The sequence below is a fragment of the Cornus florida genome, unplaced genomic scaffold, assembly GCF_030987335.1.
Source record: "Cornus florida cultivar Cherokee Brave unplaced genomic scaffold, ASM3098733v1 CherokeeBrave_3.0.0_Hap2_Chr09, whole genome shotgun sequence".
Lineage (NCBI taxonomy): Eukaryota > Viridiplantae > Streptophyta > Magnoliopsida > Cornales > Cornaceae > Cornus > Cornus florida.
In genome coordinates this window covers 40,759,180-40,784,827 of record NW_026775579.1, presented here as the reverse complement: position 1 = coordinate 40,784,827, position 25,648 = coordinate 40,759,180, and the positions used below count along the sequence as shown (strand labels likewise).

Genomic DNA, 25,648 nt, shown 5'->3' with positions numbered 1-25,648 from the left:
CAATAAGAAATTCTGTATTGAGAAGGATTTGTAAGGGAAGATCTGATGAAGAAGAAGTTAGTGTGTGTGTGTGTGTATTTAAGGAGAGTCCACTAATGAGATTTTTGGTATCTGAAATGGGAAATAGGAAATACTCTCTCTTTATTTTTTATTTTAAGATTGTATTTAAGGCTCTATTTTGAATGCTTTAAAATGAATGGATTTTGGTTTACTTATCTAAGGAGTACCAAAAGTTTGTCTAACTAGCTACTACAATAATGAAAAAGCATTATGCCAAAAACACCAAAAAAGAAATCCAAAAAAAAAAAAAAAATTGCAATCCATATTTTTCATCTAATTTGAAATTATGAAATTGTCACACACAGCTAGTCTTCAAGTCACAATTTAATATCTGTGTTTGTGTGGCAGTTTCTCGTTTGGCATTAACATCTCTTGTTTACAACATTTGGGCAGAATGAAACCGTGGGGTATTCAAGAAGAAGAAGTTAACAGCAAACTCAATTCTATACAAAATACTTGAGTCAATTTGATTCAAATTGATGGCTGAACCTTCACTTGATTCCCCAATCAACAGACGCACGCATTGTATGCGGATGGGACATACCTTGGTCCATCCTCCGTTTCCCTCCAAGACCACCTGGCTAGGAATGAAATGGTGAAGCTCTCCGTTTCCATATCTGTTTGCTTCACCCAGTCGCTTCAATGGCTGTCTCACCGGATCTGAGAATAACTGTCATGTATATGTACTCCGGAATGTATTAGTCATGGTTTGGTTATCTTTGTAAAATGGTTTAAGATTCTGCCTCTGTTTGATTGTTCTTGCTGGGTAATAGGGAAGGGTAGAATTATAAGTGATAATGACAGTGGTGCTTCCGTTGGCTTGGGATTAATTTCTTGGAGTGTTACCTAAGTATTCGTCTTTGTTGGACATGTATAGTTTTAGATATACATCAGCAAAAATAAATAAATTCTACTTATGAGAGTTACTTTAAAAAAAAAAAAAAAAAAAAAAAAAAAGAACGTCGACAACTTTTTTATAATATATTTTCCAAATTTGGGCTTTCAAATCAATTACATCCTACTGCATGAAACATTCTATAATCATGCACAATTAAAATTTTGTAGTTTGCATAGATTTATATAACATAAAACAAGAAAAAGGGAAGGGAAAAAATATTTAAATTGCTCTATGTGGCAACTCGAAGCGACACAAGGGGCACATGTGACTCCTTTTGAGCCACTCCAAAATGCAGACCGGATGGTATGTATGAGAACATGGCATGCGAGTCACTTCCGACCCAATAAACATATCATCTCTGCATATGACACACACTTTCCCTCTATCACTATTCTCTTCAAATTTGATTGTCTCCAATCCCTCGATAGATGATGTACTTGCAGGCACTAATCTATCATATCCCAAGTACTCTCTCATAGTCCGATCCATCAATGACAAGAGCAAGTTTCTTTCATATCTTTGGTCTAAGCGAGCTTTCTTTGGTGCAGTGTTCCTCACTCTCATTGCTATTTCTTTCCATATGCCATCAAATTCCATACCAGGCCGCACCCTTACGATCCAGGAAACAAATTTGTGAAGTTCCAGCACACGTTTTTCCATCTCCTTTGCGCGGTCCATTGCTTGGATCTCCTGACTAGGCAAAATCACTATTTTCTCAATGTTGATGTTCAAAACTAGTATTTTTCGGCCACAGTTTGAGAATTTAGTGACTGTCCAACGAGCATCATCCATGACTGTACTGACAAGATCGTCGAGCTTGTCAAGCTCATGCACTGTTTCGTGGTCATGATATGGTCTGTATTGAAATCCCTCTAATGGGAATGGTACGTTCATTCCAGAAATCATTTCGGATATCATATCAGAGGTTAGGGTTTCGCTTGGAAACTGCTTTGAGATTTGTGCGATGAGGTCTCGTCTGGTGTTGGTTTTGAAGGATCCATCCGAAGAGATATATGTTTTTTCCACTTTAAAATCTAGAGACAGTTGAATAGAAGGCAGTGATTGATCATTCCTTCCGCTAATAAGACCTAGACTCTTAACCTGCAACTTTGTTGCATCCATTAGGGGATAACTAAGAGGGACAGGTGGTGTGTGATAATACTAGTTACTACTTAGTGGATCGAGAGAGAGAGAGAGAGGGTGATGACAGTAGCTAATTATAGAAGGAAGACTGATATTTAGTTCGTAGGTCATAGATCATATATATATATAGAAGGAACAGTATTTGAGTAGGAATAGGATAAAAGTGGATTTCGATTTGGATTTGGAAGCACTTGGGTACTAAACAGCATGCGTGTACTAAAGGCTTATGAAAGAATCCTAACTCTTTTAGGAGTGCGACTCTGATTTGGAAAGTTATAAAAAAATAAAAAAATAATTCTCAAATGGAAATCGAAGAAAATCCACCGACTTGACGAGTCCATCGTCAACCGAATCGCCGCCGGTGAGGTCATCCAGCGGCCCGTCTCCGCCGTCAAAGAGCTCGTCGAGAACAGCCTCGACGCCCACTCCACCTCCATCAACGTCACCGTCAAGGACGGTGGCCTCAAACTCATCCAAGTCTCCGACGACGGCCACGGAATGCGAGTAACCCCTTACTCTCTCATCTTCTCCCAATTCACTACACTAGATACATATATACATATAGAGAGATTGATTCTGGAATTTATTGTCGTAGTGATTATTGTTGTTGGTTTTGATTAGTATGAGGATTTACCGATACTCTGCGAGAGGCATACGACTTCCAAGTTGTCTACATTTGAAGATTTACAGTCGATTAAGTCGATGGGGTTCAGAGGAGAGGCGTTGGCCAGCATGACCTATGTTGGTCATGTTACCGTCACTACCATTACCAAAGGCCAATTGCATGGTTATAGGTATGAATTGTGGGCCCCGCCTGTTCGATTGAAGATTCACATAAAGCTGTTTTTACTCTTATAACTTTGGTTGTGATGTACAAATATAACTGTGGATGAAGGTTACATATATTACGTACAAGTTACAATTCTCCCAAGAAAGGGGAAAAAGAAATATTGGATGTGACTTTGTGTATCTATATTTTTAGGGATCTGTTGTGTCATCTATCTTGCATTTGGCTTCAATTCTGTTTTATGGAAATTGTAATTTTTTTTTCTTTCTTTTTATTGTTTGTGTGCTTTTTGTTTTAGGCCTTTCTTTGCATATGATTTTGCCACATGCATTGTCTCTGGCATGCATATTTATATATTTCTGAAAGTGGAAATGTGTTGTTCAGGGTATCATACAGAGATGGTGTGATGGAGCATGAACCAAAAGCATGTGCTGCTGTAAAGGGAACTCAGATAATGGTATGGACTGGATCTTTTGCCTTTCTCAACAAATATGAGAAAATCATTGCATTAGAATAATTGTGGATGGGTTAGGAAAATGTGAAAAACAATTGTAGGGGATTAAGTACTGAAGTTTGAGACTGAGAAAACCGACGACGCCCAATAAATTTAACAATAAGGAAAGAGAAAAACAAAGCTGCGGAGAAAGGAAACTAATATTTTATGATTGTAGAATTATTTGGAGTAGTTCACGACTTCCCCCAAAAATATGAGAATTATAAATATTTTTGGGAAATTCATTGGTCATTGTGTTATTTGAATTGTAGGATACACTGTAAGTTTTATGAGACAAGTATAATTTACAAAAATTTTTTGCTCTAATCTATTTGTCTTGGATGTTGTCGTTTTTTATCAGATTGAGAATTTGTTTTATAACATGACTGCTCGGAGAAAAATACTTCAGAACTCTGCTGATGATTATCCTAAAATTGTAGATATCCTTAGCAGGTTTGCCATTCATCACATAAATGCTAGCTTCTCCTGTAGAAAGGTTTGTCTTTTCACCATTCATGCTCGTCTTTATCATGTTGTAAACTTTTCTTTCTCTCCTAACTTCTTTAACCTGATGAGAAATATTTCTTCATATTACTCTTCCATTGTATGCAGCATGGAGCTGCTAGAGCAGATGTTCACTCAGTTGCCACGTCCTCAAGGCTTGGTGCGATCAGATCTGTTTATGGGGTGTCAGTTGCTCGCAATCTGATGAAAATAGAAGTTTGTGATGATGATCCATCTACTTCAGTATTTGAAATGGATGGTTTCATCTCCAATTCTAATTATGCTGCGAAGAAGATAACAATGGTACTTTTTATCGATGGTATGTATCAGCAATATTATACTGGGATAAGATTTTTAATTTTGTGGTCTGTTTTTTCCCCCTAAATGGAATTGTATTAAAAAGAAAACAAAAAAGTACAGGAGGAGAAGTGAGGGCCTACCCTCACATTACAAAACTCCATTTCCAGTAAACATAGAACAAGAAAATAAGAGAAGACATCAAAATAAAAAGCATTACATCCCATGCCAATCAGAAATCGAAATTCCTGCAATATAAAAAAATCCCAAATTACCTTTGTTGCCGCAGCTGAAGCAAAAGATATTGATCTCTGATGAAGTGCCAAGTTCCTAGCCTTCCAAATGCCCCAAACTGCACTAGTGAACACCATTCTACAAATATGATTCTTCTGAGATTTATCTTTGAAAAGCATTGACTCCCCACTGAATCAACCGACCAAAGGTGGAGCTGGAGGGATAGACCCTCCAATACAAGCCACGATACACTGTCATACTTCTTGGGCAAAAATGCATTGCCAAAAAAACTCTATAACTGTCATGAATGGATAATATGTTTTGTTTGTTTGTTTTGTAAATATAACTCTATAACTCTCATGAATGGATATGTGGTCATAATCAAACCAATGTGCTGAATATTTAATTACCACACCATCCTTTTATAACATATTCAATCATTCTGTTATTTTATTTTATTTATTTATTATTTTTCTTTTTACCAAGTACATTGCCGACCCCTCCTGAAATGAAATCCTGGCTCCGTCTCTATGGGTCACATCTCGTTCTCCATCAAGACTAGTAATGCTCAGAGTGTAAAATTTTAGGGAATTTGGAAGATGTTCATAAGTTGTCTTATCAAAAAGGGAACATGTTAATAAGATTGGTGTAAATGAAATGTGGGTGTTGAGATGGACGTGTAGCAAGATAACAAATGTTTCGGATACAATCACAGAAAGTTAGAAGTAGAACCAATTGATGGTGAAGTGAAAGCAATTGGCCTAGAATCAAGATGGTTTTGCCATGCATTATTGCAACCAATGAGGGCACTATGAAGCAAGAGTGAAATGTCCATGCCATAAATGTGTTTCTAGGATAAGGACATGGTGGCTCAGAGCAACTGAAACGTTGGAGCTGGATAGAGTGGAATGCTGAAGCATAAGTCATATGGTTAACCCCAAATGTTTGGAAGAAGACTTTAGTTCTAAGTGGAACAGGACCAATTATCTATAACTTGAGCCTAGTTCGAGTTTGTTGTGGGCTTGGACTAATATTTATATACTTGGTTTGGGCTTGGGCTGAGGCTACAAAACCTTGACTGACGTGCTTGAAGCTTATTATTTTAAATTATCTGTGTGAACATGTGAAGGTTTTATGCATGTAAAATAAGAATAATTTTATTGCTTATGCATTTGTGTAGACAATGTGTTACCGAGGGGTACTACTTGGTAGAGGTCGCCTAGATTGCTTAACTTCATCAAGTATACCTTGAAATGAAATGCCAACTAACTGTATTTGAAAAAAGAACCAGTAATATTCTCTGCTGTTCTTTTTATTATTGATTGTTTTGTACTGGAATTTTTTATCTATTTAAGTTCGAGTGTTAATTAGAACATTGTATGTGGATATGCAGGTAAGTCTTTTGAATCAGGAAGTTATTATTGAAAAGATACAGTCTGCCGTTGAATCAAAATTGAGAAACTCCAATGATGCAAGGACATTTCAGGAACAGGTAATTTGCAAACTTGGTGTATGAGCTCAAGTAGATACTTTTCAGCATTTGATAAGAAATTTTTTGGTTCTTTAAACTCAATAAACAGTTTGATTACTGCCCCTTGTATTACCTTAATGAGCTTTATGTAGGAGGGTATAATAACAGAGAGAGGGCACAAGTCATTCATGTTTCCTTCCATAGGACATGCTAGATTTTCTGGCGTTCCAAGTTTTGGTTTCTACGTTCTGTATCTCTTTTTGTACCTAAATGTTCCATACTCTAGTTTACAATGATCTTATTACAAAATGCTGTATGATGGTGCAAAAGCACCAAAATAACCTACACTTACTACAACAAATCTGGGTTCTTGCCACGAAATTTTTTGCCACGCATAAATTTTCGTGGCAAAATGTAGTGTTTTGCCACAAAATTAAATTCTTGTGGCTAGATTTTTGTATTTGCCACGGAGTAAATTTTTCGTTTTTGCCACGGATATTAAGGACGACCTAAAAATTTGTGGCAAAATGTCAATTTTGCCACGACAAATTAGGGACGACATACGAAATTGTGGCAAAATGCTATCCTTGCCACGAATTTTTATTCGTGGCAATTGTAATTTCTTTTGCCACGAATATAATTCTATGGCAAATCACTTTGCTATTTGCCATAATGTTATTCTCGTGGCAAAAATGCTTTTTTGGCACGAATTATTTTCCTTGTGGCTAAAAGATTGATTTTACCACAAATTATAATTTGTGGCTATAATATGCTTTTTTGCTGCGGAACTATTTTCGTGGCAAATCTATTAGTAATTCGCAACAATGCTTTATTCGTGGCAAAATCGTATATTTTGCCACGAATTTTTAGCCATTATGGCGAAATGTCTTTTTTGCAACAAATTCGTTTTCGTGGCAATTAGGAACTCTTTTGCCACATAGTTCATATCTTTGTTGACTATTTTTATTTATTTTTAATTCCTTACATAAGGATTCTAGAAATACTAAATCCCCACCTAAATAAGTCAATTAATTGTTGATAAAACTCCAAAATTGCATTTTCTTAAATTTCACTCTTTTTAAATTCCACTCCTTGTCATTCAAAAAATAAAAAAAGGTAAACATTCTTATATTGAATTTAGATTAATCATTATATAAATCCATAATGCAATATTATTGAATAAGTAAAACGTAAAAGGTAGAATAAAAAAATATAGATCATATATCAAATCTTGAATAAACTTACAACTACAAAATTTTAATTCTATTTAGTAAGGGTATAAAAAAAAAAAATTTAATGAGTTGGGATTTAAATGGAAAAAAAATATCTTAAAAATAGGACTTGAATGAAATTTTTTCTTTTAATTACTAATAATTTCATGATTTTAATTCTTAATTAGAGATATAAATCCATTAATATAAACAAATAATGGAACATAGTAATCCCACCTATGTCCTTTTTAGTCATTAATCAAGGTAAAATGGCACAATAATATAACTTTTCTAATAGATGACTAATAAACTTAAATTGGTGTCATTGAGAAGAAAATTTAAGGGTACTCTATTAGACATAATTAATTCAACAAAACTAAATGTAAGTAGAAACATTAATAAATCAAATGTAACATAGTAATTCCATTTATGGTCATTTGACTTAATTTTATTGATCGATCAATGTAAAAGGGAATAATAAAGCTTTTTTTTTTAGGGATATTGAATGATACTAGATCTTGTTGCCAGTTGTTATCTTTTTGGCGACAAATCTCTATCTTGTCTCGAATTGTGAATCTTTTTGTGACGACATTGATTTGTTGCCAAAAAAAACTTATTTTTGCAACCAAAATATTTGTTTCTGTTGCAAAAAACTTATTAGTTATACTTCTATTTCGATTAAAGGGAAGGAAGCAACCAAAATATTTGTTTCTATTGCAAAAAACTTATTACTTATACTTATATTTCGATCAAAGGGAAGGAAGAGATGTGGAGGGAATATACGACCAAAAAAAACAATTTTTATTCATTCAATAGAGAGGAGACGATTAAAGAGATAATAATAAGAGGGAATATTCATCCTTACTCATTTACATATGTTAAACCATTGAGGGAAGACAAGTGGAGTTATTATAGAAGTTTTAAATTACTATATTATAGATAGTAGTACTACTGCCACAATATAACATTTTGCACGGTTGTGTAGTTTTGGTCTATAGAGGTCGGGTTACAATTGTGTATATATATGTTGTTGAAAATGGGGCATACAAAATAAAAAATTTGGATGAAATTTGGAGTAGGTTTTGCTAAAAAAATTTTGCGGATCTATAGATAAACACGTTCCTCTCCGCAAAGAGATAAATATGGTATATTTACTTTCTTAAATTCGTTTCCGGGTGAATCAGAAATTAGCTCCAAAGTAAGGTGTTTGATAAGCCTAAATGGGTATGCAAAATGTCGGAAGTACTTGTCCCACATGGAAAAAATGATGAAACTAATTGAAGTTTAAATAAGCCAAGTTTAGGATTTAGGTCTGGGACTAAGGGCACCCAAGTTTTTAAGAGAGGGAGAACTTAGGCAAGCTTGGATCCAAACCATTTACAACATATGCACACGTGCGCCCCGTTTACCCGGTCCGGTCTGGTCTAGTCCGATTAATTTTTTATTAAACGAAATTGGCCTGTGTTGGACTTAATTTAATTTTTCACTTGGCTTATTTAAATTGGTGCCAGTACGTGCATCAAAGAGTTGCACCTGGTTCAAACCAGTGCTTCAGTTTGAATTTGAATTGAACAAGTTTTATCCAAAACGTTGCATGTGGTTCTATTTGAATGAAGCATTATGTCCCATGGTTGCACCCACTCGAAAAGGTACCTTGTTTCCTATAAATACTCCCCTTGGGATCATTTGCAAAACACGCCAAAATTCAAAATACTTCTCTTCTTCTGAATTTTCCTCTTCCTCCTTAATTCTCTCTTCTTGCATACTTGCTTACATATTCCTCCTTAATTCTCTCTTCTTGCATACTTGCTTACATAGAGCATAGTGTGAGTTTGAGTCCGGTCTATAGGAGAGTGCCCATTTTTTCGGTTTGCAGTGGTGCTACAGAAGAAAGAAAGGTTGTTACATCCTGGCAAGGGCGAATCCAGAAATTATCAATGGGGTGGGCTAAAATTAAATATAAATTTAATAACACAATTTCTTAAGCAAATTTTTTTATTAGGGCTTGTTTGGTTTGGACCTTTATTTTAGTATTGTGGCAAAATTGACTTGGGCTTGTTTGGGTGGACTAATACTAATAATAAAATATATATATTTTTGGGCTAGGTTAAAAAAAAAAATAAAAAAAATAAAAAATAATAACAATAAAAAAAAAAAAAAAATTTTTGGGGGTGGGCTGGAGTCCCAGCCCTACCCTAGATACGCCCGTGCATCTTGGGACATAGATGTCACTGAGTTGTAAACACCATAATAGGGCGAATCTGTTTTAAGGAGACACCACAAGAAAAATGATTTTTAACCACAAATTTTTTTTACCACAGTTCCGCATAAACAGTGGTAGAAGATCATTTTTACCACGGTTTATCCTCATGGTAAAAATACAATTTTCTACCACTGAGCTAGACTATGGTAAAAAGTTAAAAAAAATTTCAAGCTTTTTGGCGGGTGTTATTTTTTTTTTGGGAAGATTTTTTGGGCGGGTGTTCTTCCCGCTAACATTTTTAGTAAAAAATAAAAAATTCATATTCAATAGCCAAAACCACACACCCAGACAAAACCATACACCCCAAACAGAAAAGAGACACTTCTGGCCGGATTGAAGCCCTAACCTGTGAAAATGTTTTCCCCTCTTTCCATCAAGCCATAACCTCTCTCTCCTTGACGCTCTTTCATTTGACCATTGAAGCAAACCCTAACCCCTAAATGATAACACACGGCTCAAACATGAAACCCTAAGTCTGGAATCCTCCATTGGAGACGCGAAGGTGTGTTCGGCTATTTGCAGACGGCCGCTGCCGCTAGGTTTGTTTCCAATCTATTCCTTTCTCTATTTATACACGTATATATGTGTGTGTGTTTGTTAGCAAAACCTGGTCGATTAAAGTCGATTAAAATCGATACATCAATTTTGATTCTTATTTTTCTGATTTTAGGATCAATATACGAACTGATCTTATGAAATAGTAGCCCACCACTTTTAGATCTCAGTTGGAAGACTTTGCTGGCAAATATAAGGTATTCAATTCTTTTCATTTTATTTTCTTTGTTCTTTATCAGTAAATTAATTAGTATTTATTTGGTGTTTCTCATAGTATTTAATTAGGAACTTTGAATTGAAGCTGGTGAATGGGAATGTGAGTTTGACTTTTTAAAGAAATTGGTTAATATGAATTTGTGGAAGTTGGACACTGTTAATTCTTTTTACATTAACTCAAGGTTTGGAAATGTGTCTTGGAACTTTGGTAAATTTCCTAACTTTGCTGAACTGTCCAAATACATGAATTTCTTGTTAAAAAAAAGGGAAGGAAAACACAGAGTAAATAGAATGAACATTTCAAATACCTCCATTGTTCAAATAATTGGATTAATCACTAATTAATCCAAATTTCATGTGAATCTGGGTTTACAAGAAGAGAGATACAGAGGAGGAAAAAGGGTAAAAACAAAAAACTAATAAATTAGAGATATGGGTTTATCAGAAAGAGAGAGATTAGATACTAAAGCCAAGAGTACAATGGTGGATTTATCATAAGAGAAATAAAGAAAGATTGACCAAAAAGATTACGTACATAAGTAAAAAATTAAATCAAGCTTAAGGGTAAATCCATGTCTTGGCAAAAACCCATGAAAGCTAAAACTGGGATAAGAGAGTGATAGACTGAAGTTAACAACAAATAAGAAATTTAGATTCAAAGAGATGTTTGTTAGAGAGATTGTGGAATGTTTTTGTTTCAGTTTGATATTTAAAATTGACGCTTTTTGTTTTTTCTTTTATGGAAAGATCAGATTTTTCTGATTAGTGGAAGGTGTCGTAAGAGGTTTTGGTTCTTATTGTTTAGAAGAGGCTTACTAATTGAACGCTAGGCACCTTGCGATATGAGAAATTAGTATCTTGAGTATTCACCTGGATGTACCATGTTATATATGTTCCAAATTTCTAATCAGTAAATATAGTGTGGGGTAAATTTTGGTACCAGTGTCCCTTATATTGGAATAGTGGTGAATGGGGCAAAATTTGGGAACTGGTCCCCAGATTCTAACCACACTTTTAAGTCCATAAGAATCAGTAGAATAGGAGTAGCAACATTTATTCATTTAGCAATCAATATTGCAGGTATAATTCAATGTATGGTCTTCACATTAATATCATAAACAGAGATATAAATGTGTCATTTCAGTACTCTTTACTTCTTTTAATGGCTTGATTTGTTGTTAATTAACCAACGTGCATGGCAAGGTGAGGCACAGAAAAAGTATTAATTACTTAATAAAAATATAACGTTAGCATAATCTAACAATGACGTAATCGCTACTTTTAGTACTTAATAATTAAATGAATCAACTAATGGAAACTAAGTATGTACCTCTCTGTATTTGGCTAATGTGAATGTCGATCTATTCTGATTCTTATATGTTTATATAGGAGATATTAGGCCTAACACAGTTTTGATTGATTTGGCATCTGTTGGCATGCTATGATATTCTTTTTTTATTAATACCATCCTAACACAATCTTCAATTATATCTGTTGTCATCACACTTGCAATACAAAATAAACAAACGAAAATCTCAAAATACTATAATTTTCACACGTGGGATCACATAAGCAACTTGTGTTCTTTTGAAATTGACACTCTAAAATTATTTTACTTGTTTCTGCACTCTGATAATTTTCTCCTCTAAGGGTTGTGTTCTCTCAATTTCAAATGCATGGTAATGTGATGTGACCAAAAAAAAAAAAAAAAAAAAAAAAAAAAAAAATGAAAAAAGAAAAAAGAAGAAGATGGTAGCAGAGCACATAGTACCTTACCATGAACCCTTAGATGTAAAAAGATGGTAGCAGAGCACATAGTACCTTGCCAAATGGCATCCTAAAAAAAAAGTGATGGAGATTAGTGATTCCGTATTCTTATTGGTTGTAAGTAAAAATAATTGAAGCCTTGGCATGTTTCATTTTGGTTCACTCACTTTTTTTCAAAGACTTTTGAAGCTTTTGGTCAACCCCCTCTTGCTCTTGCGTTTGGGTTGAATTTGATTAGGTGCAAAATCCATTTTCATCATCACAATGCCTTCAATGATCAATACCATATATTCTTGAAATGAAGTGAAGTATTTGGCAATGTATTTTAGTTGTTTGTGCTTTTATTTACATCATTCTTGTAATCGTGATTAGTACACCAAGTCCAAGTGTCGAACTCCTCTTTAATACGTTTTTGGATATCTTGGTACCTTTCTTTTTGAATTCTTTCAGGGACCAATACCAATTATTCCTACTTTTTTCTTTAAAAGACCAGTAAGTATTATTAAATTTCAATAAAACCATTAATTCCTATTTTTTATTTTTGGATAAAAGTTTTAAAAAGCTCTCAATCTTCTGTATTTATACCTTAGATTAGAATTAAAATTTTGAAATTATAACTTTGTGCATAAATTGATTTTCTTTTGTAAACTGATCTCTTTTAGCCATTGAAACGTGTTTAATATTTTCTTCATAATTGAATTTTTTATCAATTAATTCCAGGTTTTATGGTTTATTCTTTCTCCTGATCTATTTCTTAGCTGGATTGTTGTAGTTCTTGTTTCTATTTCCCTGTTGTGCCTCTTGATTTGGGATTGTATCTGCTGGTGTTATGCTGCTGTTCTTCATTTTTATGTGGTTTTGGGCCTGAAGTGGACTTTATATGGGTTGGTGGTTTTTTGCTTCTTTTAGGTGGTGTTATTTACTTTTGTATTTTGTATATTGTAATTTCTGGATGTTCTTTGATTGGTTTGTGAATATGGGTGTTTAGTTGATCAACTAGTCAATGACTGGCTAGAAGACCAATTTAATTTGGAATTAATATGGAAAGCAACTTGTCAGGACTAGGCATATCAAACCAGCCCCATTCCAACTATGACTTGTTGATCAACTAACTGGATGCTCCTTTTCTTCTTGGAAGTTTCTTTTTTTTTATATATATATATTATATTTCTTATTAATTAGGAAGAAAATGAAACATTCTTGTGGAGAGGATTCCTATAGTAAATATACTAATCAGTTTGTGATTAATTTTAGTTTTCTATTTCGAGTTTGAACCACTTCTCGTTCAACTTTATAACAAGTTTTAGTTCTGAGATTAAAATCTCAAATTGGTTTTGGACAAAGCACAACCCAACCCTTAAAATCTCTATGGAGCTTTAACAATGGCGAATGACTACATCTGAGACCAGTTGCTCTTAAGCTTCGCGTCTGGATGAATTTATTTGTTAATATGAAGTCGATGTCCACTGACCTTTCAGTTTATAAATTAAAAAAAAAAATGTTTTAGTTCTGAGACTACACCATTTACAATTCAAGTATGAACCACTTTTAATTACTTTCAGTTGACACCACTTTTGGATTGAGTTTGCACCCTTTTTGATTCAGTTTGTTTACCAGTTTGACTTCAAATTTGTACCACTGTTGCTTAGTGATAATTCTTAATAATATTCTGTCTTTTCTATTTATACTTTCCCTTATCTTTAATGAGTTGATTTATTTTTCCTATTGGTGCTCTTATTTTCTATTTATATTTTTTTCTTTTCTGTAGCATATTTTGAAAACTTAGCTTTGGGTTTATTTTTTTGACATAGGCACTAATTGTATTTATTCATTGTTGGTTTTGCAGATTGTTGGATGAGCTCATACTATAAGAATTCAAACTCTTTTTGTTTAAGACGGTTTAAGTAGTTTATGTCCAGATCTTTCAACCCTTTTGTTTAGGATTCTATAGTACATTTTTGTCTAAGATCTCATAACATTCTATTTAGGATACTAGCTTGTTTTTATTCAGGAATTTTTATTTTTATTTTTATTTTTATTTTTGCGTGATGGGCTTTATTGTTTATGTTGTAAACAACACTTTTTTGGTTCGTGTGGCTTATGTAATATCAAGTATTTATTTATTTGCATAATCATTTTGATGTGTGATATATTTTTGATATTGTTTATAGTGTTAATAATTTATAGGTTGTAATATTATAATTGGTGTTATATTAATATGTTATTAATATATATAAATTCAAAAAAAAAAGTAATATATTGAAAAAATGAGTACATTTTCCACGAACAAATTCCGTGGCCTATTTTGGATACTTGTCACGACATATGTTTGTGGTCGATTAAAATTACAGCCATGAATAAATTTTGTGGCCTATTTTGGGTAGTTGCCATGACATATATTCGTGGATAATTATAATTATAGCCACGAATAAATTCCGTGGTCTATTTTGGGTATTTGCTACGACATATATTCGTGAGTAATTAAATTTATAGTCACGAAATTTTTTTTTGGGAAAAGACCTATTTTACCACGATAAATATTTTTGTGGCAAAATGATTGAATTAGCCACGATTAATTTTTATATCAAGATTGCCACCTGCCACGAAAGTGTTGTTATTTAGTAACGAAATAGCTTGTGGCAATAGAAGGTATTTTACCACGAGTTCAAATTTGTGGCAAAAGGTCCACATTTTGCCACGAAATTTTTTAGTCGTGGTTATTGGCATTCTGTGACGGGGCTACACCCATGACCGAGCCACGAACTATTTCTTGTGGCTAAAAGGCTTTTGCCACGAAATTTGAAAGTTTTTGCCATGAAGTGTCTTGTGGTAAAAACCCAAATTTGTTGTAGCGGCTATAAATTACTGAAAACTAGATTTATTCCTACCAACCAATATGACCCCTCTTATGTCGCTCGATAAGCTAACATTCCATAACTGCACTTGATCATGGAATGCAGATACCAAGTCATTTTTTTTTTTTTTTTTTTTTTTCTTAAGTAATAAATAAATAAAAAGGCGTTCAAAAGGGGAGCGCGTCCCTTATACAAAAGTGGAACCGGGGACTAAGGCCCTAAAAAATCCAAAAAACTAATTAAATCATTGGAAGAGGAGCAAGAACTCCTCTTCACATAATTGAAAAGAGAGCAAAAAATGAAAAGTTTCAGCGTCGCCGTAGACGACTCCTTCCCTTCGAACATTCTACTATTTATCTCCTTCCAGATGCACCACCAAACTCAATGTGGGACAATTCTCCAGTAATCACGTACATCTCTTCTCACATGACATCCTCTCCAAGCATGAATCAAATCCTTAGAAGAACGTGGCATTACCCAACGCATGCCAAACAGCCCAAGAATAAGATTCCAACAGTCGTGCGCCACCGGGCACAGTGCATGAGGATATGATCAACTGACTCACCATCTTGCTTGCATAGGCAACACTAATTAACAAAGCAATCCCCTCTTCCCCAAATTATCAATCGTTAGTATCTTACCCCATACAGTGGTCCAAACAAAGAATGCCACCCTAGTTGGAGCCATAGAACGCCAAATGGTCTTCCATGAAAAGTCACGGCCATCAAAATTAGAAAGACATAAGAACAAAGATCACACTTCGAAACGACCATGGGAAGAGGGAATCCATGTCAGATCGTCACTACCTCTGCCAACTCCTTCATGCCGATACAACTGATCCAGAAGAACACATACCTCGTCCAACTCTTAATCCTGAAAGGAACGCCGAAAGTGTACGTCCCACGTAATCCCACTATTATCAAGCTGATAATAGTCAGCTACGTAGGCGTGTCTATCAACTGCAATACTGTATAGTTTGGGAAATGTACGAGATAATGGCTGGCCACCACACCAAAGATCTTCCCGGAAATGAACACATCTACTGTCACGAACTTTGAATCTGATATGAGAAGAGAAGACATCCCATCCCTTCCGAATGAATTTCCACACCTCGACTCCTCCCACAAGAGAAACCGGACGGCTAGACAAATCGCCAAACTCTTTCCCAAACCGACATGAGACTAGCCTTCGCTAAGGATGATGTCTTTCCCTCCCATATCTCCACAACCATTTGCCCAGGAGAGCTTGGTTAAAAGGAACCAATCTTCTGATGCCAAGACCACCCAACTTCATAGGCTTGCAAACTTGCTCCCACTTGACAAGGTGATAACTCTTCTCCCCTTCCACCTCAAAGGAAATCCTTTTGAATTTTTTCAATCCTATCAGCAACGGAGCACGGAATTTGGAACATAGATAAAAAAATTTATGGGAAGGCTTGATAAAGTGCTCTTTACAAGAGTAACTTTACCCCTCTTAGACAAGTATTGCTTCTTCCATCCTGCCAATCTTTTCACATACTTGTCAATCATAGGATACCAACTCCCCGCTCTCCTAGAAGAAACCCCTAGGGGCAAACCCAAATAACTAATGAGAAAAGAACTCACTTTACACCCAAGGACTGCAGCTAAAGAAGAAATATCCTGAGGATAAGCACGCTCTTAGCTACATTGACTTTCAACCCGAAAACCGCCTGAAAACAATCCAGGATGCACCTCAAATATCTAAGTTGAGACACATCAACATCACAGAAAACCAGGGTATCGTTCGCAATAAGTAAATGAGAAATCTCCACCTGATGGACTAAATATCTTCCCACCCTAAAGCCCTTAATAAGACTAAGATCCTCTGCCCTTCGCATGAGTCTGCTTAAGCCCTCCATAACAATTAGAAAAAGGACAGACGACAAAGGGTCTCCTTGTCTTAAACCCCGAGTACACCCAAAAAAACCAGCGGGAGATCTGTTCACAAGAACTGAGAACTTGACAGACGAAAGACATGTCTCAATTCATTTCCTCCATCTACTTCCAAACCCCATTCTTTGTAACAAATATAGTAGGAAATTCCAATTCACATCATCGTACGCTTTCTCAATATCAAGTTTGCATAAAACTCCAAGAACACCACTTCGCAATCTGGAATCCACACATTCGCCTGCAATAAAAACTGAATCTAGAATTTGCCGTCCTCCGACAAAAGCATTTTGGGAATCTGAGATAATCCCATCCATTACTTCCCTCATCCTTAGAGCAAGCACCTTAGCCACGAGTTTGTAAATACAACCCATTAAGCTAATTGGTCTAAAATCCTTAATGTCAGAAGCGCCTCCCTTCTTAGGGATAAGGGCAATGAATGAGGCATTTAGCAACTTTTCAAGTCATTCTACTGATACCAAGTCATTATTTGAACCCAACATCGCAAAGTTACCTAATACCATCTCAATAGACAAGTTAAGCTTTGACGTTTATATATCTAAATAGTAGCAATGTAATTGCAAACGTAGGACAGTTATAACGTAGATAAGGTGTGGAAACAGTAGTTTTTGTTTTTGTTGTTGTTGCTGCTGTTGTTTTTTTTTTCTTCTTTAAAATGGAAAACAGTTGCAAGTTCTTCTGACCTGCATTATTTGTTGAGTTCCTCTCTCTCTCTTTCATAACATCTGTCTATCTATCTTTATAATCCCATCCATTACTTCCCTCATCCTTAGAGCAAGCACTTTAGCCACGAGTTTGTAAATACAACCCACTAAGCTAATTGGATTAAAATCCTTAATGTCAGAAGCGCCTCCCTTCTTAGGGATAAGGGCAATGAATGAGGCATTTAGCGACTTTTCAAGTCATTTTACTGATACCAAGTCATTATTTGAACCCAACATCGCAAAGTTACCTAATACCATCTCAATCGATAGGTTAAGTTTTGACGTTTACATATCTAAATAGTACCAATGTAATTGCAAACGTGGGACACGTATAACGTAGATAAGGTGTGGAAACAGTAGTTTTTGTTTTTGTTGTTGTTGTTGTTGTTTTTTTTTTTTTTTTTTTCCTCTTTAAAATGGAAAACAGTTGCAAGCTCTTCTAACCTGCATTATCTGTTGAGGTCCTCTCTCTCTCTTTCTCTACATCTGTCTATCTATCTTTATCCTTCTGTAAATTAAGAATTCGTACTTCCTGTGCTGGTGCTGTTTCTGCTCTGCTTTGCTTTGCATTTTGGAGAAATACATACTTCCAAAACGTTTCACTTATTTTGGACATCTTTGGTTTCATGTATGAGGCAACACCTTGATCCCTCTCCATCCAGTCTTGTGCCTAAAACCATTAGTCCACCTTCTGGTATGCATAATTTTTTCTTTTTTATTTCTGTTGGCTGGACTCAACTCTTGGCATGTCTAATAAGTATATTTGTTTGTTCCATATTGTTGCCTCGCCCTTTACAGGTTCAAAATTGCAAAAGGTTCCAGTGAATAAGATGGTACGGACTAACTCACTCTGATAAATTTCTGGGTGTGTTACCTAAGTATTCGTCTTTGTTGGACATGCATATATAGTTTTATAGATATATCAATCACATCAGGGAAAATATATAAATTCTACTTATGACAGTAACTTACAAAAATATCATCAACTAATTTTTTGTAACATATTTTCCAGATTTGGATTTTCAAGTCAATTACATCCTACTGCAAAAAACATTCTATAATCATGTAAAATTAAAATTCAGTAGTTTGCCTACATATATAGAACAGAAAACAAGAAAAAAGGAAGGGGAAAAATATTTAAATTGCTCTATGTGGTTGGCTTGGCAACTCGAAGCGACACAAGGGGCACATGTGACTCCTTTTGAGCCACTCCAAAATGCAAACTTGATGGTATGTATGAGAACATGGCATGCGACTCACTTCCGACCCAATAAACATATCATCCCTGCATATCGCACACACTTTCCCTCTATCATTATTCTCTTCAAATTTGATTGTCACCAATCCCTCGATAGATGATGTACTTGCAGGCATTAATCTATCATATCCCAAGTACTCTCGCATAGTCCGATCCATCAATGACAAAATCAAGTTTCTTTCATATCTTTCGTCCAACCAAGCTTTCTTTGGTGCAGTGTTCCTCACTCTCATTGCTATTTCTTTCTATATGCCATCAAAATCCATATTAGGTCATACCCTTACGATCCAGGAAACGAATTGGTGAAGTTCGAGCACACGTTTTTCCATCTCCTTTGCGCGGTCCATTACTTCGATATCCTGACTAGACAAAATCACTATTTTCTCAATGTTGATGTTCAAAACCAGTATTTTTCTGCCACAGTTTGAGAATTTAGTGACGGTCCAACGAGTATCATCCATGACAGTATTGACTAAATCATCCAGTTTGTCAAGCTCATGCACTGTTTTATGGTCATAATATGGTCTGTATTCAAATCCCTCTAATGGGAATGGCATGTTCATTTTAGAAAACATTCCGAATATAATATCGGATGATAAGGTTTTGCTTGGAAACTGCTTCGAGATTTGTGCAATGACATCTCGTCTGGTGTTGGTTTTGAAGAATCCATTTGAAGAGATATAGGTTTTTTCCACCTTAAATAACCTCTTTTAAGTTCATCTAGCAGATTTCATATATTAGCACAAAGATTTTAACAGACCGCATGCACAAATACACAAATATAATATAAACACTCAAACACAACACAAACATCCCCCACAAATTATGATTGCAAATGGAAACCAATCAAGCAGGGCCTGCCCTGGCCCAAGGCGACCAAGGCAGTCGCCTAGGGCCTCAACATTTAGAGTGCCTCAAAATTTTTAGGCCCATTAGTGATAGGTTCAAAAAAAACAAAAAAAAAACTTAGCCCCTCACCATGAGTGATAGGCCCACCATGAGTGATAGGCCCAAATAAAAAGAAAAAAACTTAGGCCCATTTTCTTGAGTGATAGGCTGAAAGAAGAAAAAAAAAAAAAAAAAAAAAGAAAAACCTTAGAGAGCCCTTCGATTAAACGAATTCACCGCCCATTCAAAATTAAGGCCCTTAAAAACTTGGTGATTAAATTTGAAATTGAATATAACCCTTTACTACTACTTTCTGTGTTTGTTACTATGTATTTCACTAATTAAAGAGCCTCACAGTTAAGTTCGCCTAGGGCCTCTCAAAATTTTGTTAATCTCAGGGCCGACCCTGCAATCAAGTTTTAGCCAATGCAGTCTGAAGCAGACAAAATGTACAACTCAAATAAGCTTGACTTCGGTGGTAGAGATAGACCCTACGAAATTATTTTAGTGACCCTCTAATAAGAGATCTACATATTTCTACAAGGTTTTGGTTTATCCCCAAGTGCATAAAAATACCAAACAATCTTGTTTGTTCTCAGTCAAACTGATTCAAGTCCTTCCTACACTACAATCAAATGATTTATTGATTAGTAGAATAATAAAATTTAAATGTATAATATTGGATAATTTTTCGTTCAAAAGGGAAAAAAAATTGAAGGCACATCTATTTCTGTTTTGATTTAAAAAAGAAAAATCCATCTTTTTTTTAGCAATTAATAATAAACCCTTATACAAAGGGGCAAAGGTATCATTGTTCATTATGAGTATCAAATCAAGCAAATACGTACACACATGAATTGAAATCATCTCACCAGAATTATTTGGATATTCCATCAAATTCCAAAAGAAAAAATAAAATAAAAAATAGAGACGAAGGTACCGATATAGAATAAAACAAGGAATTTTAATAATAATAAAATACTTAATCAAAAACCCTAAATTGTAATGAAACCTATTCCTTCAAATTCCACACGAAACAAAAATTAAAAAAATAACAGTAAAGGTAAAATCAATAATCAAAATTTTGAAAAAAAAATCTAAAAAATAAAGAAAAAGGTAAAATCAACGCAAGATAACCATACTCAAATAGATATAAGAAAGAATTTTTTAAAAAAATAATCAAAAATCATAAATTGAATGAAATCAAATTCCAAATAATAATAATAAAATAATTGCAAACGTAAAGTCAAATACTCAACCCTAAATTCTAAGTGGTAAAAATAATAGAATCACACACAAATAAAATAGAGGAAAGAATTATTTAAAAAAAAAAAAAACTTAATAAAAAACCCTTTATTCGGTCAAGTTCCACAAAAATAAAATAAAAAATAACAGAAAATGTAAAATCAATAATATATATTCAAATACAATTCAAAAAGGGTGACGATATTTGCACTCCACTTTTCTACAATTGCACTACATTTACCTTTTTCTTTTAAAAGAAATGACAAGAAAGTCCTTGAATTCATTAATGTACTATCCCTTAATTTATAATGTCATAACTGTCATTTATACAACTGTAACATTTTTTTACCTTCTTTACTTTATTTACTATTTTTTTTTCCTTTCTATTTGTTTTTTCCAGAGGTCCTCTCAAAGAAAATAATTTATTTCATACTAATAATTTAATTTTTGACAATGAAAAGAAATAATTTATTCCATAATGACTTTTTTTTTTTTTTTTGCGCAAGTTAACTTTTTTTCAGTCAAAATAGGTAACTTTTTTTTTTTTTTTTTTTTTTTTTTTTTTTTTTTTTGTGTAATTTTTTATGGGTCCTGTCAAAAGAAAAAAGTTATTAGCTAAAAATAACCTTTTTTATCAAAAGAGATTATTTATTCAATTTAGATTAAAAATATATATATAATCCTCTTCTTTTCATACTGTTTATTTTTCTTTTGGGGATATTGATAAAAAATATAATTTCTTCAAAAAATATATTTTTTTTTGGGGGTTTTTTTTTTTCATGTCAAATGAGATAATTTTTTTAATGGTTACTTTTTATTTTTTTTGTCCGGTCAAAAGAGTCAATTTATTCAACATAAATTTTTATTTCTTGATCCACTAAAAAAAAAAAATTATTCAATTATTCAATTTATTTTTGGTCTTATCAAAGACCTAAAATAATAAATATTAGAGATGAGGAGAAGAAATTTAAAAGGATATTTTTGTCATTTAAAAAGTAATAATTAGTTATTTGTAAAGTTACGGTTAAAATTGTTATTTCAATTAAGATTGTAGTGCAAACGTTGAAAAGTGGAGTGCGAATAAGCCTTCCTTCAAAAATCCAAAATTGGATGAAATCTATTCCATCAAATTTCACAAAGAAAAATAAAGGCAAAGACAAAATCAATAGAATCATACTTAAAAAAAATAAAAATTAAAAAAATAAAAAAAATAAATAAATAAATAAAAAATGACGACAAAGGTATAAAATTTGGCACCCAACGTCTTTGGCTTCACGCCTTCTATCATAAAGTGGAATTTTTGCAGTCAGATTGTGAAAGTGGTAGCTCCCCCTACTTTTGTTAGGCAAGCAAGTAGTAGTTCCCTACTTTTGTTTCGCAAAATGTGGCGAGATGGTTTTAATTAATTCTGGGCTTTGTTTTGATTCATTCGTTTTTAAGTGTCTAAGCAGAATTAGGACTGGATTAGGGAATAGTTAGTATTGTATTAAATAAAATAAATTTTTTTTTTTTTGGGTAGCTAGTCTGCATTAATTGTTATTTTATTTTAGTTAATATTAAAATTAGTTAATAAGAATTCGGAAACTGAGGAATCATGTTGTCGAATAAGATTTCTATTTTAATGGATGACTTATTTTATTATTTAAAAAAAATAATATCGTCCTTAGTTCAAATAAAAATACCTATTAATTATTTTTATTTAAATCCGTGTTCACCATTTTCAACAATCTGAATCAACAAAGATAGCATTCAAATAACATTATTGCCACTTTCTTGCTCATTTAAATTGATAGTCCTGGCAATAACACTGCATGTGAAAAAGTTTAAGGAAGCAAGAAACAACATGAAGCCTCTTTAACTGTTAAATATTTTGGTAATAAATAATCTCAAGTAAAAATAGAAAAAAAAAAAAAATGCTAAAATGTTAATTAATCCTGGGCTTTGTTTTGATTCCTTCGTTTTTAAGACTTGGATTAGGGAAGAGTTAGGATTGGATTAAATAAATAATTTTTTTTTTTTGGTAGCTACTTGTATTTCAAGTTTGATTTTATTATTTTAAGAGATTTTAGAATAACAATACTTAATTTTATACATGTCAATGTAGTCTGCATTTTAAATTATAAAAATCCAACTAAATTAGTAATTGTTATATTATTTTAATTAATATTTAAATTAGTTAATAGGAATTCAACTAAATTAGTATTTTTTTATTTTATTATTTTAGTTAATATTAAAATTAGTTCATAGGTGCACGTCCCAAAATTCGAATACAAATACATTTGACAACAATACTCAAAATGGGTATGAACTAAAAATCATTCCAAAATACAATACTCAAATCAATATGAAGTTACATTAAGTCCTCAAAATAAAAATTTCTCACAACTAAGAAAAAAAAGAAACTCTGAATTGCTCTGGTCCTCAACGCCAACTCTACAACCACCAAGTACGTGAAATGATAAGAATGGAGTGAGCTCAAAAGCTCAGCATGCTTAGCAAGATCCTTGCTCAGCAAGTTAACCCATACCATTTTCTTATAGTAGTGCATTTTAATTACATTGACATTGTAACCATAGTAAAAATTATAAATACTAGTGGTAATATCTCAAAAAGTTCTAAATCTGGATTATATGCTAGTCCTCCTGATTAACCCATTCAGTAATTCACCTTTACTGGTACATGATGAGCGCTGAAAAGTACGTATTTAAACCCCTTAAGCTTAGGCATTCTAGCACATTTATCTATCTTACTTTACCGTTTTAGATTGATTTCGTATTATTTCCATTTTCAGGCATTTATCCCAAAAATAAGCTAACTCAGCCAAATAAGAGCTTAATTGAAGCAATTCTGGGATTGAACAAAGAAAGGAGCAAAGTGGAGAAAGAAGAAAGCAAATGAAGCTAAAGGTGGGAAGCAGCAAAATTCGATCTATCTAACTTCAAGGTTCGATCGATCGAACAATGATCGATCTCAGCACTTCAAGATAGATCCAAGCCTTGGCCCAAAAGCATAAAGTCCAAAAGTTCGATCGATCCAACACCACCATTCGATCAATCGAACACTTTTGTCCTTATTCAAATGATTGATCCTATCCACAGCTGTACCACCCACTAACCACTTTTGTCATTTTCCCAAAAATATCTCCTAAAATATCTCGGATTTGTCTTTTCCCAAAAAGCTCAACCAGTTGGATCGATCCAGCCTAAGTTCGATGGATCTGAGCAAGTTCGATCGATCCAAGTCCAAGGTTCGATCGATCGAACTTCCTCCAGTGCGAAAAAGTTAAATTTTCATCTCATTAAAAGTTGTCCTTTATCCAATCATTAGGGAATATTGTGTGCACGATCCCAGCTCATTTTGGGTGTCATTTGACCTACCTATATAAGGATAAGGATTGCTTTTTTAAAAAGGGAGCTAATATACAATTCTAAGGTTTATTCTCTTGGGGGAGCTAATATCATTTTCATATCATCTCTTAGAGAGCAAGCTTAGAGGAGGAGGACGCTAGAGACACCATTGGAGTTCTTCATCAATAAGGAGCAGATTTCAACCATGGAGTTAGCCCTTGAGGGTTGGAGCAACATCACCATGAGTGGCTAGACATCCTCTTGGGGCTAGAGTTAGCCCCAAGCATGCTTTCTATATCTTAATCTTGTGTATTATTGAGGGATTAGTGTTGTAATTGATGTTTTGACACTTTGATATATATAGATCTTGTTTATTCAATGATTTATGTAGTTTAATGCTTCCAATTGATCATTTCATTCTTTCCATATGTCTATGTATGCTAGAATAGATGTTCATGTGCTTGTCTCTATTTCTTGTGCTATTGATGCATGTCTATGTGTATTGATGCTATAGATTTGGAGATTGTCAAAACATAGTGCTTAAAAGAATGCTCTTGTGATTTTCTTGATGGTTCATACTTATTCCTTGATGGATTGTGCCTCTCCCCTAGTTTATTTTCATGCTAGTAGTGTAGATGCAGTGTAGTTGTAGTGTAGTGTTAAATGGGAGGACAATCTATGCTTGTTATTTAATGATCCAAGCTTTTTAATACAAGAAGCATATGTCTCTATCCTTGTGTTGTATTTGGATTGTGAGCTTAATGAAAGGATTAATGACTTATTTTGATCTATTGTGCCTTTCACATGTTGTTTGAACAATATATGCTTTTATTGCTTAGATATATTGTGCCTTTCACATGATGTTTAGGCAATACATGCTTAACTAGTCATCCTTACTTGTTGAACCAACCAAACAAACACACACATCAATATTGCAACACACCATTTGCCCTCATTAGTCACTTGTCAATGGTATAGAAATGCATTGCTTGGTGGTGATCTCTAAACCCCAAGATCTCTCTTTCTCTCTTACTTACTTACTCTTAATTGCATTCTTTTGTTATCACTTAGTTGAATTTAGTTGCTCTCTAATCAACCAACCAACCAATTGTTTGATCACTCGACCTACTAGCCCTAATAGCGATTCCACGACCTTATTCGATCTTCACAATCCCTTGGGACGATCCCTACTCGCCCTAACTATATTTATAGTGAAAGGTAGTAGTGGCTTTTATAAATGTAAAACTCTTGGCTCTCGCCTTAATGCACACTCTCAAACTTGACAGTAGGGCGACGACCGGTCAGTTTTTGGCGCCGTTGCCGGGGATTTAATTGATTTGATTTGGCAACGTCGGATTTGTGGAATTGATTAGGATTAGTACTCTGTTGATCGTGTCTTTACTTTACTTTTATTTTTCTTTTTGGTTACTTATTGTGTTGTTCTTACTTAACTAGGTGCATTGTTGGAGAGGAAGCAAGCAAAGGAGCATTCAAGCTAAGCAAGCAAAGAAAAAAGCTAAA

General features: G+C 33.9%; 1 protein-coding gene across 2 annotated transcripts; it reads left to right on the top strand.

Annotated features, from left to right (window-relative positions):
• The first annotated feature begins 2,053 nt into the window (after positions 1-2,053).
• Positions 2,054-14,060, top strand: LOC132273730 (DNA mismatch repair protein MLH1-like). Of its 2 annotated transcripts, XM_059774777.1 has the most exons (8): positions 2,054-2,605; positions 2,723-2,895; positions 3,273-3,345; positions 3,743-3,877; positions 3,994-4,188; positions 5,810-5,908; positions 10,032-10,113; positions 13,746-14,060. In XM_059774777.1, the coding sequence occupies exons 1-7, from the start codon at positions 2,600-2,602 to the stop codon at positions 10,047-10,049; spliced, it is 699 nt and encodes a 232-aa protein (XP_059630760.1). In that variant the 5' UTR covers positions 2,054-2,599; the 3' UTR covers positions 10,050-10,113; positions 13,746-14,060. The 2 variants fall into 2 exon arrangements, with proteins under 2 accessions (XP_059630760.1, XP_059630761.1); XM_059774778.1 differs by lacking the exon at positions 13,746-14,060 and having other exon boundaries at positions 2,056-2,605; positions 3,994-4,204; positions 10,032-10,109.
• Positions 14,061-25,648: the final 11,588 nt, after the last annotated feature.